This window comes from Cetorhinus maximus, unplaced genomic scaffold (genome assembly GCF_964194155.1).
Source record: "Cetorhinus maximus unplaced genomic scaffold, sCetMax3.hap1.1 HAP1_SCAFFOLD_2546, whole genome shotgun sequence".
In the NCBI taxonomy this organism is placed as follows: domain Eukaryota; kingdom Metazoa; phylum Chordata; class Chondrichthyes; order Lamniformes; family Cetorhinidae; genus Cetorhinus; species Cetorhinus maximus.
Genome location: NW_027598483.1, coordinates 28,199 through 43,528, shown reverse-complemented (window position 1 = coordinate 43,528; position 15,330 = coordinate 28,199). Strand labels below are relative to the sequence as shown.

The 15,330-nt window shown below is 52.5% G+C and overlaps 1 protein-coding gene across 1 annotated transcript; it reads left to right on the top strand.

The window, feature by feature from the left end:
• The first annotated feature begins 1,961 nt into the window (after positions 1 to 1,961).
• LOC144677448 (uncharacterized) lies at positions 1,962 to 14,242 on the top strand. Its single transcript, XM_078537540.1, has 2 exons — positions 1,962 to 2,072; positions 11,613 to 14,242. Exon 2 carries the CDS (start codon positions 11,652 to 11,654, stop codon positions 13,722 to 13,724), a length of 2,073 nt encoding a protein of 690 aa, XP_078393666.1. The 5' UTR covers positions 1,962 to 2,072; positions 11,613 to 11,651; the 3' UTR covers positions 13,725 to 14,242.
• The last annotated feature ends 1,088 nt before the right edge of the window (positions 14,243 to 15,330 follow it).

Genomic DNA, 15,330 nt, shown 5'->3' with positions numbered 1-15,330 from the left:
CACCTCCCTCACTCCCACCTCCCTCACTCCCACCCTCACACCTCCCTCACTCCCACCTCCCTCACTCCACCCTCACACCTCCCTCACTCCCACCCTCACACCTCCCTCACTCCCACCCTCACACCCACCCTCACGCCCCCTCCCACCCTCACTCCCACCTACCGTTCTCTATCCCCCTCCCTCACTCCCCCCTCCCTCGGTCTCCCTCCCTTTGTCTACCCCTCCCGCACTCCCACCTCCCACACTCTACCCTCCCTCGATCTCTCTCCCTCAGATTCCCCTCCCTCTCTCTCCTCCCCTCCCTCAGTCTCTCTCCCCTCAGATTCCCCTCCCTCTCTCTCCTCCCCTCCCTCAGTCTCTCTCCCCTCAGATTCCCCTCCCTCGGTCACCCTTCCCTTGGTCTCCACTCCCTTGGTCTCTCCTCCCTCACTCTCTCTCCATTGTATTCTCTCCCCTCCCTCGCTCTCCCCTCCCTCAGACTCTCTCCCCTCCCTCAGACTCTCTCCCTTCCTCAACCTCACTTCCTTCGGCCTCCCCTCCCTCACTCGCTCCTCCCTCACACTCCTCTCCCTTGAACTCTTCCCCCTTGGTTGCCCATCCCTCGGACTCCAGTCCTTCTACGAACCAGAGGCCAACTTGTGCCGCCACCCCATTGTTTTGGCCAAGTCGGCCATGTTGGTTTGGACGCCAATGGGCACCTTGCTAACTACGGTTGTGTCTTTCTCCTTGGGGGGTTAAAAAAAGTGCTGTCTTAAGTAATAAGTAAAAATATAACTAACTGCAAGTGAAAACGAATTCCCAACCCCACCCATTTTTCTTTTGTCCTCATGAGGAGACTTGACTTATTTTTGGGGTTATAATGAACTAAATGCATCTTTCTTCCCCCCCCCCCCCCCCTTCCTTCTAGTTATTCCCCTGATGTTTTTATTTTATCTTTAAGGGGTTTAGCTATAAGGCTGACCCTCCCCTTCCAGCTCCTTCCTCCCCCCCAACCAATTTCAATGGCCGCTCTCCCACCATCCATCCTCCCTCTTCCCGCGCCTTTCAAATCCCAACCGCCAAAACCGCCACTGCTCGCGCGCCGCCCGCGACGGGGCGGGGATTACAGCTCTGATTGACAGGTTGGGGAGAGGGGTGGCAGCTCACTGAAAAGGGAGAGGGGAAAGGGGACGGGGTCGGGGTTAAAGTCGTGATTGACAGGCGGGGGGAGGGGGGGTTGTTAGAACTTGACTGACAGGTAGCGGGGCGGAGGCGGGGTTGCTGCTCTGATTGACATCTTTGGGGGGGGGGGGTGGAAGGGGCGGGGTTACCACCCTGATCGACACCTTGGAGCTAAGGGGCGTGGTTGACAGTCAGGGTGAAAGAGGGCGGAGTTACAGCTCTGATTCACGGCTGGGGTTAAAAAAAGGGGGCGGGGGTGTTACAGCTCTGATTGACAGGTAAGAGGAAAGGGGCGGGGTGAGCTCAAAGACGGAGCGGGAACAGTGAAGAGAGAAGGTGATTGGGTCCCGATTGACCAGGTGGGTGGGGGTGTGGGGGAAAGAGGGCGTGGAAAAGGGACAGCGAATTTTGATTGGTCAGAAAGGGTGCCAGTCACAAGGTCTGCCGCCTGATTGGCCGGCGTTGACTTCCCACGGTGGGTGGCCGATTGCGGCCGTCAGTCAGGAACCCTGTCGGCCTGAGTGAGGGGTCAGAGGAGGCGTGCGTCAAGCGTGGGCCCCAGGGTGATTGGTCGCCACTTTGGAAGCTTACCGCGTGATTGGTCGATGCGCGTGTCAATAAAGGGCGGGACGGTCAGTCAGGGGCGGGCCGACGCTCTGATTGGGTAATGAGTACGTCAGTCAGGAGGCCCCCTGTCTGAATGGCCAGCAGAGCCACCGGGCAAGGGCGGGCCGCCATTCGATTGGCTCCGGCGGCCGTCCGTCAGAAATGGCGCCCCCGCATTGGCTGGCCTGAGTCCCGCCCTCCCCCCGGCTCCACCCGCGGCCTCCCGGCTCCGGGTGTCAGTCGGTGCCCGGACGGTGGCGGGCGCGGAGCTGGAGGACGGAGGCCGCTCGGCACCGCTTGGCCAGGTTGGTGCCGCCGCGTTGCGGCCGGGCCGGGGTCCCCGTCAGCCCCCGGGTGGGGAGATGGAGAGCGGCCGATAGAAATAACAGGGCCGGGGGGGGGGAGGGGAGCGAAGGTTCTGGAAGCCGGAAGTGGAGGCGATGCCCATCCCCCCGCCGCCCCTCACTCCGTGTCCCTGTTAGGCCTCAGGCCTGAGGGTCAGCGAACCAAGGAGCCAGAGAGAGAGAAAGAGAGGGAGAGAGAGAGAGGAGAGAGAGAGGGAGAGAAAGAGAGAGAGGGAGAAAGAGAGGAAGGAAAGAGGGAGAGAAAGAGAGAGAGGGAGAAAGAGAGGGAGAGAAAGAGAGAGAGGAAGAGAAAGAGAGAGAGGGAGAGAAAGAGAGAGAGGGAGAAAGAGAGGGAGAGAAAGAGAGAGAGGGAGAGAAAGAGAAAGAGGAAGAGAAAGAGAGAGAGGGAGAGAAAGAGAAAGAGGGAGAGAAAGAGAGAGGGAGAAAGAGAGAGAGGGAGAGAAAGAGAGAGGGAGAGAAAGAGAGAGGGGGAGAGAAAGAGAGAGGGAGAGAAAGAGAGAGGGGGAGAGAGAGAGAAAGAAAGAGAGAGGGAGGGAGAGAGAAAGAAAGAGAGAGGGAGGGAGAGAGAAAGAGAGAGGGAGGGAGAGAGAAAGAGAGAGGGAGGGAGAGAGAAAGAAGAGAGGGAGGGAGAGAGAAAGAGAGAGGGAGGGAGAGAGAAAGAGAGAGGGAGAGAGAAAGAGAGAGGGAGAGAAAGAGAGAGAGGAAGAGAAAGAGAGAGAGGGAGCGAAGAGAGAGAGGGAGCGAAAGAGAGAGAGAGGGAGAGAAAGAGAGGGGGGGAGAGAGAGGAAGGGAGAGAGAAAGAAAGAGAGGGAGGGAGGAGAGAGAGAGGGAGGGAGAGAGAAAGAAAGAGAGAGGGAGGGAGAGAGAAAGAAAGAGAGAGGGAGAGAGAAAGAGAGAGGGAGGGAGAGAGAAAGAGAGAGGAGGGAGAGAGAAAGAGAGAGGGAGGGAGAGAGAAAGAGAGAGGAGGGAGAGAGAAAGAGAGAGGGAGGGAGAGAGAAAGAGAGAGGGAGAGAAGAGAAAGAGAGAGGAGGAGAGAAGAGAAAGAAAGGGAGGGAGGGAGAGAAGAGAGAGAGGGAGAGAAGAGGGAGAGAGTGAGGAAGGGGGAGAGAGGGGACGGAGGGGGAGAGACTGAGAGTGTGGGGGAGACGGTCAATCGAGTGGTTAGGATCTGGAACGCACTGTCTGAGAGTCTCGAGGAGACATGTCAATCGAGTAGTTTGGATCTGGAATTCACTGTCTGGGAGTGTGGGGGAGACAGGGTCAATCGAGTGGTTAGGGTCTGGAAGCACTGTCTGAGAGTGTGGGGGAGACAGGGTCAATCGAGTGGTTAGGGTCTGGAACGCACTGTCTGAGAGTGTGGGGGAGACGGTCAATCGAGTGGTTAGGATCTGGAACGCACTGTCTGAGAGTGTGGGGGAGACAGGGTCAATCGAGTGGTTAGGGTCTGGAACGCACTGTCTGAGAGTGTGGGGGAGACAGGGTCAATCGAGTGGTTAGGGTCTGGAACACACTGTCTGAGAGTGTGGGGGAGACAGAGTTAGCTGACTTCCAGGTGCAGTGAGCCTGTACAGACACGATGGGCCGAATGGCCTCTCTGTGATTGGAAGACTTTGAGGCCGGCACTGAGGCTATCGGGGTCGACAGCCGAATAAGTGACCTGAGCAGGAGTGACGATTCAGCCAGTGTCAGGAGGAGCACCCATTCCAACCCCAGAATGCGCCCCAGCACTTTGGCAGCTTTGACATTGTCGTCACTGTTAGCATGAGGGACGCATGGCAGGATCCCACAAAGAACAAAATGACCTTGGCCCGCGCATACCCAGGGCCGTCAGCGAGCTCGGGCTCAAACCCAGCTGGCAACCCCTCGTTTATCTCCCAGGTGATCTCCGGAGTTCAGAGGAATGAGAGGAAATCTCATCGCAAGGGATCGGATTCAGGGAGAAGGGCTTTGACAGGCTGGATGCCCAGAACGAGACGTCGGGGGTGGAGGCGGGAGGTCGCGGTGTCAGGATGAAGGGTTGGTCAGTCCGCACTGACGTGAGGGGAGATTTCCTCACTACGCCGGTGAATCTTTCAATTCCTCCACCCCAGGGAGCGGTGAATGCCAAGCCTATTGGAGATGGGAGATTCTTGGGCGCTGGGGGAATTCAGGAGAGCGGGTGGGCGAGTGGGGTCGAGGTAGAAGATGAGAGCGTTGAATGGGGGGGCGTGGGGGTAGGATCAAGGGCCAAACGGCTATCTTCTGTTTCTGATTTGCTTAACTTACGGTCACACTGTCAGCTCAGTAGCGGTAAACAAGGTGTTCCCAGCTGGGTGTGGGATTGTTTACAATGCAGGAAGACACCTTGGGACTGCTGCATCTTAACGTACTTCAAAATATCTGCATTTTACATGGGGCTTTTACCCAGGAGCAAGTTACAGGCCAGAATCTAATCAAGAGGTTCGGGGTGGTTTATATATAGAATAACAGATACCCGGGAGTGAGTTACAGACTGGAATCTAATCGAGGGGTTCGGTGGGTTTATATATAGAATAACAGGTACCCGGGAGTGAGTTACAGACTGGAATCTAATCGAGCGGCTCGGTGGGGTTTATATTTAGAATAACAGATACCCGGGAGTGAGTTACAGACTGGAATCTAATCGAGGGGTTCGGGGTGGTTTATATATAGAATAACAGATACCCCGGAGTGAGTTACAGACTGGAATCTAATCGAGGCGTTCGGGGTGGTTTATATATACAATAACAGATACCCGGGAGTGAGTGACAGATTGGAATCTAATCGAGGGGTTGGGAGTGGTTTTTCTATAGAATAACAGATACCCGGGAGTGAGTTCCAGACTGGAATCTCATCGAGGGGTTCGGCGGGGGGGTGGATATATATAGAATAACAGGTACCCGGGAGTGAGTCACAGACTGGAATCTAATCGAGGGGTTCGGGGTGGTTTATATATAGAATAACAGATACCCTGGAGTGAGTTACAGACTGGAATCTAATCGAGGGGTTCGGTGGGTTTATATATAGAATAACAGGTACCCGGGAGTGAGTTACAGACTGGAATCTAATCGAGCGGCTCGGTGGGGTTTATATTTAGAATAACAGATACCCGGGAGTGAGTTACAGACTGGAATCTATTCGAGGGGTTCGGGGTGGTTTATATATAGAATAACAGATACCCGGGAGTGAGTTGCAGACTAGAATCTATTCGAGGGGTTCGGGGTGGTTTATATACAGAATAACAGATACCCGAGAGTGAGTTACGGACAGGAATCTAATCGAGCGTTTCGAGGTGGATTATATGTTGAATAACGCATACCCGGGAGTGAGTTACAGACTGGAATCTAATCGAGGAGTTCAGGGTGTTTTATATATAGAATAACGGATACCCGGCTGTGAGTGACAGACTGGAATCTAATCGAGGGGTTCAGGGTGGTTTATATATAGAATAACGGATACCCGGGAGTGAGTTACAGGCTGGAATCTAATCGAGGGTTTCGGGGTAAGGTTTATATATAGAATAACAGATACCCGGGAGTGAGTTACAGACTGGAATCTAATCGAGCGGTTCGGGGGGGTTTATATATAGAATAACAGATACCCGGGAGTGAGTGACAGACTGGAATCTAATCGAGGGGTTCAGGGTGGTTTAAATATAGAATAACAGATACCCGGGAGTGTGTTAAAGACTGGAATCTAATCGAGCGGTTCGGGGTGGTTTATATATAGAATAACAGATACCCAGGAGTGAGTTACAGACTGGAATCTAATCGAGGGCTTCGGGGTGGTTTATATATAGAATAACAGATACCCGGGAGTGAGTTCCAGACTGGAATCTGATCGAGGGGTTCGGGGTGGTTTATATATAGAATAACAGATACCCGGGAGTGAGTGACAGATTTGAATCTAATGGAGGGGTTCGGAGTGGTTTATATATAGAATAACAGATACCCGGGAGTGAGTGACAGACTGGAATCTAATCGAGGGGTTCGGCGGGGGGGTGGTTTATATATAGAATAACAGGTACCCGGGAGTGAGTTACAGATTGGAATCTAATCGAGGGGTTCGGGGTGGTTTATATATAGAATAACAGATACCCGGGAGTGAGTTACAGACTGGAATCTAATCGAGGGGTTTAGGGTGGTTTATATACAGAATAACAGAAACCCGGGAATGAGTTACAGACTGGAATCTAATTGAGGAGTTCGGAATGGTTTATGTATAGAATAACAGATACCCAGGAGTGAGTTACAGACTGGAATCTATTCGAGGGGTTCGGGGTGGTTTATATATAGAATAACAGATACCCGGGAGTGAGTTACAGACTGGAATCTAATCGAGGGGTTCGGGGTGGTTTTTATACAGAATAACAGATATCCGGGAGTGAATTACAGATTGGAATCTAATCGAGCGGCTCGGGGGGGTTTATATATAGAATAACAGATACCCCGGAGTGAGTGACAGACTGGAATCTAATCGAGGGGTTCGGGGGGGTTTATATATAGAATAACAGATACCCGGGAGTGAGTTACAGACTGGAATCTAATCGAGGCGTTCTGGGTGGTTTATATATAGAATAACAGATACCCGTGAGTGAGTTACAGACTGGAATCTAATCGAGGGGTTCGGGGTGGTTTATATAAACAGAATAACAGATACCCGGGAGTGAGTTCCCGACTGGAATCTAATTGACGGGTTCAGGGTGGTTTATATATAGAATAACAGATACCCGGGAGTGAGTGACAGACTGGAATCTAATCGAGCGGTTGAGGGTAGTTTATATATAGAATAACAGATACCGGGACTGAGTTACAGACTGGAATCTAATTGAGGGGTTCGGGGTGGTTTATATATAGAATAACAGATACCCGGGAGTGAGTGACAGATTTGAATCTAATGGAGGGGTTCGGAGTGGTTTATATATAGAATAACAGATACCCGGGAGTGAGTGACAGACTGGAATCTAATCGAGGGGTTCGGCGGGGGGGTGGTTTATATATAGAATAACAGGTACCCGTGAGTGAGTTACAGACTGGAATCTAATCGAGGGGTTCGGGGTGGTTTATATAAACAGAATAACAGATACCCGGGAGTGAGTTCCCGACTGGAATCTAATTGACGGGTTCAGGGTGGTTTATATATAGAATAACAGATACCCGGGAGTGAGTGACAGACTGGAATCTAATCGAGCGGTTGAGGGTAGTTTATATATAGAATAACAGATACCGGGACTGAGTTACAGACTGGAATCTAATTGAGGGGTTCGGGGTGGTTTATATATAGAATAACAGATACCCCGGAGTGAGTTACAGACTGGAATCTAATCGAGGCGTTCGGGGTGGTTTATATATACAATAACAGATACCCGGGAGTGAGTGACAGATTGGAATCTAATCGAGGGGTTGGGAGTGGTTTATATATAGAATAACAGATACCCGGGAGTGAGTTACAGACTGGAATCTAATCGAGGGGTTCGGCGGGAGGGTGGATATATATAGAATAACAGGTACCCGGGAGTGAGTCACAGACTGGAATCTAATCGAGGGGTTCGGGGTGGTTTATATATAGAATAACAGATACCCGGGAGTGAGTTACAGACTGGAATCTAATCGAGGGGTTCGGTGGGTTTATATATAGAATAACAGGTACCCGGGAGTGAGTTACAGACTGGAATCTAATCGAGCGGCTCGGTGGGGTTTATATTTAGAATAACAGATACCCGGGAGTGAGTTACAGACTGGAATCTATTCGAGCGGTTCGGGGTGGTTTATATATAGAATAACAGATACCCGGGAGTGAGTTGCAGTCTAGAATCTATTCGAGGGGTTCGGGGTGGTTTATATACAGAATAACAGATACCCGAGAGTGAGTTACGGACAGGAATCTAATCGAGCGTTTCGAGGTGGATTATATGTTGAATAACGCATACCCGGGAGTGAGTTACAGACTGGAATCTAATCGAGGAGTTCAGGGTGTTTTATATATAGAATAACGGATACCCGGCTGTGAGTGACAGACTGGAATCTAATCGAGGGGTTCAGGGTGGTTTATATATAGAATAACGGATACCCGGGAGTGAGTTACAGGCTGGAATCTAATCGAGGGTTTCGGGGTAAGGTTTATATATAGAATAACAGATACCCAGGAGTGAGTTACAGACTGGAACCTAATCGAGCGGTTCGGCGGGGTTTATATATAGAATAACAGATACCCGGGAGTGAGTGACAGACTGGAATCTAATCGAGGGGTTCAGGGTGGTTTAAATATAGAATAACAGATACCCGGGAGTGTGTTAAAGACTGGAATCTAATCGAGCGGTTCGGGGTGGTTTATATATAGAATAACAGATACCCAGGAGTGAGTTACAGACTGGAATCTAATCGAGGGCTTCGGGGTGGTTTATATATAGAATAACAGATACCCGGGAGTGAGTTCCAGACTGGAATCTGATCGAGGGGTTCGGGGTGGTTTATATATAGAATAACAGATACCCGGGAGTGAGTGACAGATTTGAATCTAATGGAGGGGTTCGGAGTGGTTTATATATAGAATAACAGATACCCGGGAGTGAGTGACAGACTGGAATCTAATCGAGGGGTTCGGCGGGGGGGGGGTTTATATATAGAATAACAGGTACCCGGGAGTGAGTTACAGATTGGAATCTAATCGAGGGGTTCGGGGTGGTTTATATATAGAATAACAGATACCCGGGAGTGAGTTACAGACTGGAATCTAATCGAGGGGTTTAGGGTGGTTTATATACAGAATAACAGAAACCCGGGAATGAGTTACAGACTGGAATCTAATTGAGGAGTTCGGAATGGTTTATGTATAGAATAACAGATACCCAGGAGTGAGTTACAGACTGGAATCTATTCGAGGGGTTCGGGGTGGTTTATATATAGAATAACAGATACCCGGGAGTGAGTTACAGACTGGAATCTAATCGAGGGGTTCGGGGTGGTTTTTATACAGAATAACAGATATCCGGGAGTGAATTACAGATTGGAATCTAATCGAGCGGCTCGGGGGGGTTTATATATAGAATAACAGATACCCGGGAGTGAGTTACAGACTGGAATCTAATCGAGGCGTTCTGGGTGGTTTATATATAGAATAACAGATACCCGTGAGTGAGTTACAGACTGGAATCTAATCGAGGGGTTCGGGGTGGTTTATATAAACAGAATAACAGATACCCGGGAGTGAGTTCCCGACTGGAATCTAATTGACGGGTTCAGGGTGGTTTATATATAGAATAACAGATACCCGGGAGTGAGTGACAGACTGGAATCTAATCGAGCGGTTGAGGGTAGTTTATATATAGAATAACAGATACCGGGACTGAGTTACAGACTGGAATCTAATTGAGGGGTTCGGGGTGGTTTATATATAGAATAACAGATACCCCGGAGTGAGTTACAGACTGGAATCTAATCGAGGGGTTCGGGGTGGTTTTTATACAGAATAACAGATATCCAGGAGTGAATTACAGATTGGAATCTAATCGAGCGGCTCGGGGGGGTTTATATATAGAATAACAGATACCCCGGAGTGAGTTACAGACTGGAATCTAATCGAGGGGTTCGGGGGGGTTTATATATAGAATAACAGATACCCGGGAGTGAGTTACAGACTGGAATCTAATCGAGGCGTTCTGGGTGGTTTATATATAGAATAACAGATACCCGTGAGTGAGTTACAGACTGGAATCTAATCGAGGGGTTCGGGGTGGTTTATATAAACAGAATAACAGATACCCGGGAGTGAGTTCCCGACTGGAATCTAATTGACGGGTTCAGGGTGGTTTATATATAGAATAACAGATACCCGGGAGTGAGTGACAGACTGGAATCTAATCGAGCGGTTGAGGGTAGTTTATATATGGAATAACAGATACCGGGACTGAGTTACAGACTGGAATCTAATTGAGGGGTTCGGGGTGGTTTATATATAGAATAACAGATACCCCGGAGTGAGTTACAGACTGGAATCTAATCGAGGCGTTTGGGGTGGTTTATATATACAATAACAGATACCCGGGAGTGAGTGACAGATTGGAATCTAATCGAGGGGTTGGGAGTGGTTTATATATAGAATAACAGATACCCGGGAGTGAGTTACAGACTGGAATCTAATCGAGGGGTTCGGCGGGGGTGTGGATATATATAGAATAACAGGTACCCGGGAGTGAGTCACAGACTGGAATCTAATCGAGGGGTTCGGGGTGGTTTATATATAGAATAACAGATACCCTGGAGTGAGTTACAGACTGGAATCTAATCGAGGGGTTTAGGGTGGTTTATATACAGAATAACAGAAACCCGGGAATGAGTTACAGACTGGAATCTAATTGAGTTCGGGATGGTTTATATATAGAATAACAGATACCCAGGAGTGAGTTACAGACTGGAATCTATTCGAGGGGTTCGGGGTGGTTTATATATAGAATAACAGATACCCGGGAGTGAGTTACAGACTGGAATCTAATCGAGGGGTTCGGGGTGGTTTATATACAGAATAACAGATATCCGGGAGTGAATTACAGACTGCAATCTAATCGAGGGGTTCGTGGTGGTTTATATATAGAATAACAGATACCCGTGAGTGAGTTACAGACTGGAATCTAATCGAGGCGTTCTGGGTGGTTTATATATAGAATAACAGATACCCGTGAGTGAGTTACAGACTGGAATCTAATCGAGGGGTTCGGGGTGGCTTGTATAAACAGAATAACAGATACCCGGGAGTGAGTTCCCGACTGGAATCTAATTGACGGGTTCAGGGTGGTTTATATATAGAATAACAGATACCCGGGAGTGAGTGACAGACTGGAATCTAATCGAGCGGTTGAGGGTGGTTTATATATAGAATAACAGATACCGGGACTGAGTTACAGACTGGAATCTAATCGAGGGGTTCGGGGTGGTTTATATATAGAATAACAGATACCCGGGAGTGAGTTACAGACTGGAATCTAATCGAGGCGTTCGGGGTGGTTTATATATAGAATAACAGATACCCGGGAGTGAGTTACAGACTGGAATCTAATCGAGGCGTTCGGGGTGGTTTATATATAGAATAACAGATACCCCGGAGTGAGTTACATTCTGTAATCTATTCGAGGGGTTCGGGGTGGTTTATATATGGAGTAACAGATACCCGGGAGTGAGTTACAGACTGGAATCTAATCGAGGGGTTCATGGTGGTTTATATATGGAATAACAGATACCCGGGAGTGAGTTACAGTCTGGAATCTAGTAGAGGTGTTCAGGTGATGGGAGGTGCTGTTTATGTCGTACATCTGGAAGTTTGCAGGCGGGTGTGTCGTGGGGGTTTTTCTGTTGCTGTGAGGCAGGTGAGCGGTGGGATTTGCCAGCGGGATGTTGTGGGATGGGGATCTGCGATACTGCACCCCAATCCTCGAAGGAGGTTAAACGTTGGGAGGGATGATGGCCAAACCCTGTTGTTGTTGTCCTGCAGCAGCGGCAGCATCGTGTGGAGCCCGGGAATCGGCGGAGCATGGAGGGTACGTTCACCAGCACTCCACCGGCGCGGGCTAGCCTCAAGCGCCGAGGCTGCGGAGAGAGCGGGGAGAGTTTGCCTCGTGGCACAGGGGGCCAGCCAGCTAATGGATCCTCCCCCGATCTTCTTGCTCCAGGGATCACCGGCGTGTCACCGCAAAAGAAGTCGGCCAACACCGTTAAACGTCCGCACAGAGCAAGGGAGAAGGCAGACAGTCAGCACGCGGGCATTGAGGAAGCATCGCCGGACTCGGACAGAGAGGCAGGGCCAATTGACCCAGAGGACGAGGGAGAATCGTGGGGCTCGGAGGCCGAAGCAGCGGACGCCCGCAGCCCAAGGCCTGAGGGAGGATCACAGGGCTCGGTGGGCGAGGCGGAGACGGGTGGATCGCGGGATGGGGCAGAGCTGGAGGGAAGGGTGGCCGAAAGGGGATTAGATTGCATTGAGGATGAGGGGGATTCACAGGACGGGGTGAAATCGCAGGATATGGAGAGGGAGATCGAGCCGGGAGTCTCCCAGTATGAGGCAGAGGGACAGGACTCGGAGGGAGAGGTCGATTGGCAGGAAGGCCCCTCGCTCCAGCGCCATGGGCTAGCTTCAGCCCCCCAGAGTGGGACGAAAGCCACTGGCTCCCACTCCAAGCCCGATGCCAAAGAGAAGGCCTTCACCTGCTCCCTGTGCGGTAAGTCCTTCAGCCAGCTGTCCTGGTTCCTGGTCCACGAGCGAATCCACCTGGACGAGAAGCTTCACTGCTGTCAGATCTGCAGCAAGTCGTTTGCCCAGTCCTCGGACCTCCTGAACCACCAGCGCACCCACACCGGCGAGAAGCCCTTCCAGTGCGAGCTGTGCAAGCGCTCCTTCGCCCAGTCCTCCACCCTCCTCAACCACCACCGCACCCACACCGGCGAGAAGCCCTTCCAGTGCGAGTTGTGCGACCGCTCCTTCGCCCAGTCCTCCACCCTCCTGACCCACCAGCGCACCCACACCGGCGAGAAGCCCTTCCAGTGCGAGCAGTGCGACCGCTCCTTCGCCCAGTCCTCGGTCCTCCTCAACCACCAGCGCAGCCACACCGAGGGCAAGCCCGCGACGGAGAGGCCTGCGACGGAGAGGCCCGCCCCAGCCAAACGCCAGCGGGCCAGCCCCCGGGAGGCTGCCCACCGCTGCCAGGTCTGCAACGAGACCTTCAGCACCTCCTCCAAGCTGCTGCTGCACCAGAGCACACATGCCGGGGACCGGCCTTTCCTGTGCGACGTGTGCCGAGAGGGCTTCTCTGACCCGGCAGAGCTGGCTGTTCACCGCCGCTCCCATGCTGGCGACCGTCCCTACGAGTGTGACGTGTGCCACAAGCGTTTTGCCTATGACTCCTCGCTGGCCATGCACCGCAGGGTCCATGCTGGCGAGCGGCCGTACCGCTGCGCCACCTGCGGCAAGTCCTTTAGCACCTCCTCCAAGCTACTCAACCACCGGCACACTCACACGGCCGAGCGGCCCTTCGAGTGCCCCGTCTGCCTCAAGAGCTTCAGCAACCCGTCGCACCTGGCCCGGCACCAGCGCTCCCACGACGGCGAGAAGTCCTTCCCCTGCGAGGTGTGCGGCCGCTCCTTCGGGCAGGCGGTCAACCTGGCCAACCACCGGCGCACTCACGCCGGCCACAAGCCCTTCCAGTGCCAGACGTGCGGCCGCAGCTTCAACCAGTCGTCCGACGTGCTGAAGCACCAGCGCACCCACACTGGGGAGAAGCCCTTCCAGTGCGAGCTGTGCGACCGGGCCTTCACCCAGCTCTCCACCCTCCTCAACCACCAGCGCATCCACCTGGGCGAGAAGCCGCACCGCTGCGAGGTGTGCGACCGGGCCTTCACCCAGCTCTCCACCCTCCTCAACCACCAGCGCATCCACACGGGCGAGAAGCCCTTCAAGTGTGAGACCTGCGACAAGGCCTTCACCCAGTCCTCCAGCCTCCTAAACCACCGCCGGATCCACACTGGGGAGAAACCCTTCCAGTGTGTGCTGTGCACCAAATCCTTCTCCACCTCCTCCTCTCTCTCCGTACACCAGCGCTCACACGTGTAGGGACCCCCCGCTTGGTCCGGGGGGGGAAGAGGCCCTGAGCCGCTGGGTGGGCTGCCTACGCACGAGCTGCTCTCCGTCTGCCCCTGTCTCTCTGTCCTCCCCTCTCCCCTCGTTCCTCATTGATTTGGTTAACAGCTCACCTCAGCAATCCAGCGGAACCTGATCTCCCCCACCCAACCCACCCAGTGAGTTTGTTGTGGAGGGGAGGGTGTGGGGAGTGTGCGGCTCCTGTTTTTAAGCGTAAGGGTGTGTGCAACGAGAGTCAGAGAGGAGGGGGGAGAGGCTGCTCCCCACAGTAAACCCTGGAGAGCAGCCTCAGCGAGGGCAGAACGGGGTGGAGGGAGGGGGAAGCGGGCGCCCAGTCAGATGCCCCCCTCGGTGGTCGGCTGGAAAGAATTTATATTTAACGGAAGTTGTCATGTTTTGTCTTTTTCTCTCCCTCTCCCCCTCCCCCCCCTCCCCTGCCTTGTTAAAGGAACTTTTAAACAAAAAAATACAATGACAATTATAAATAAAGTGAGAGAAAACGAAACTGGTGTCTTGCAGACGTGGTTTGTCGGCGTCGAGGATGGGACGGTGCAGAAGAGGTCCATTCGGCCCTTCAACGAGCCACCCGGTTAGGCCCGTGTCCATCACCTGTAACCTGTGCCCTCTAGACCGTTCTGGTAAATCTCCTCCGCCCCCCTCTCCGAGGCCTCGATGTGCTCCTGAATCTCACAGCGACCGCAAAGGGGGCACGATCCTCCAGGCTGGGACCCAGGCTGGTCTTCAGAAAGGGTTCACCCCTAAGACCCTGAGTCTCGGGCCGTGTTCTCTTGGTCAGTGGGGTGGACGCTGTACGTACACAGGGCGGGGGCGCGGGGAGGAATCAGCTTGCCTCAACCTGTCGACAGCCAATATCGGGCAGTTCCCCTCCGATCATCATCGCGTCACTCCTGGCTTAAAGATTTTGACCCCTGCTCCACAGGAGACTTCTCCCACCCCCTCTCCATCTCTTCTCTCTCCCCCCCCCCCCCCCCATATCCTTCTATTCCTTTCTCCCTCGTGTGTTTATCCAGCTTACTCCACACCCCCCTGCCCTTAAATGTATCTCTGCGATTCCCCTCAACCCCTTCCTTGTGGGAGCGAGTTCCCCCTTCTCCCAGCTCTGGGTAAAGCGATTTCTCCTCAATTCACCCCCCCGTCCCTCCCCAATTGGATTTATTGTGACTGCCTCGTGTTCTGGTCACACTCGCAAGCGGAAGCATCTGTTTACCCTGTTCAATCCTTATCGTGATCGTAAACGGTCTGTTCGTCTTGGATCTCAGCCTTCTCATTCATAGAGGTCTGAGCCCCAGCCTGTTCGATCTTTCCTCTATACATTTCATGGAGAGCGGAACTGTGCACAACGCTCAGATTGTGGTCTAACCGAGGGATACAGAGACCAGAACTGTGCACGGTGCTCCGAATGTGGTCTAACCGAGGGATACGGAGACCGGAACTGTGCACAGTGCTCCGAATGTGGTCTAACCGAGGGATACGGAGACAGGAACTGTGCATGGTGCTCCGAGTGTGGTCTAACCGAGGGATACGGAGACCGGAACTGTGCACGGTGCTCCGAGTGTGG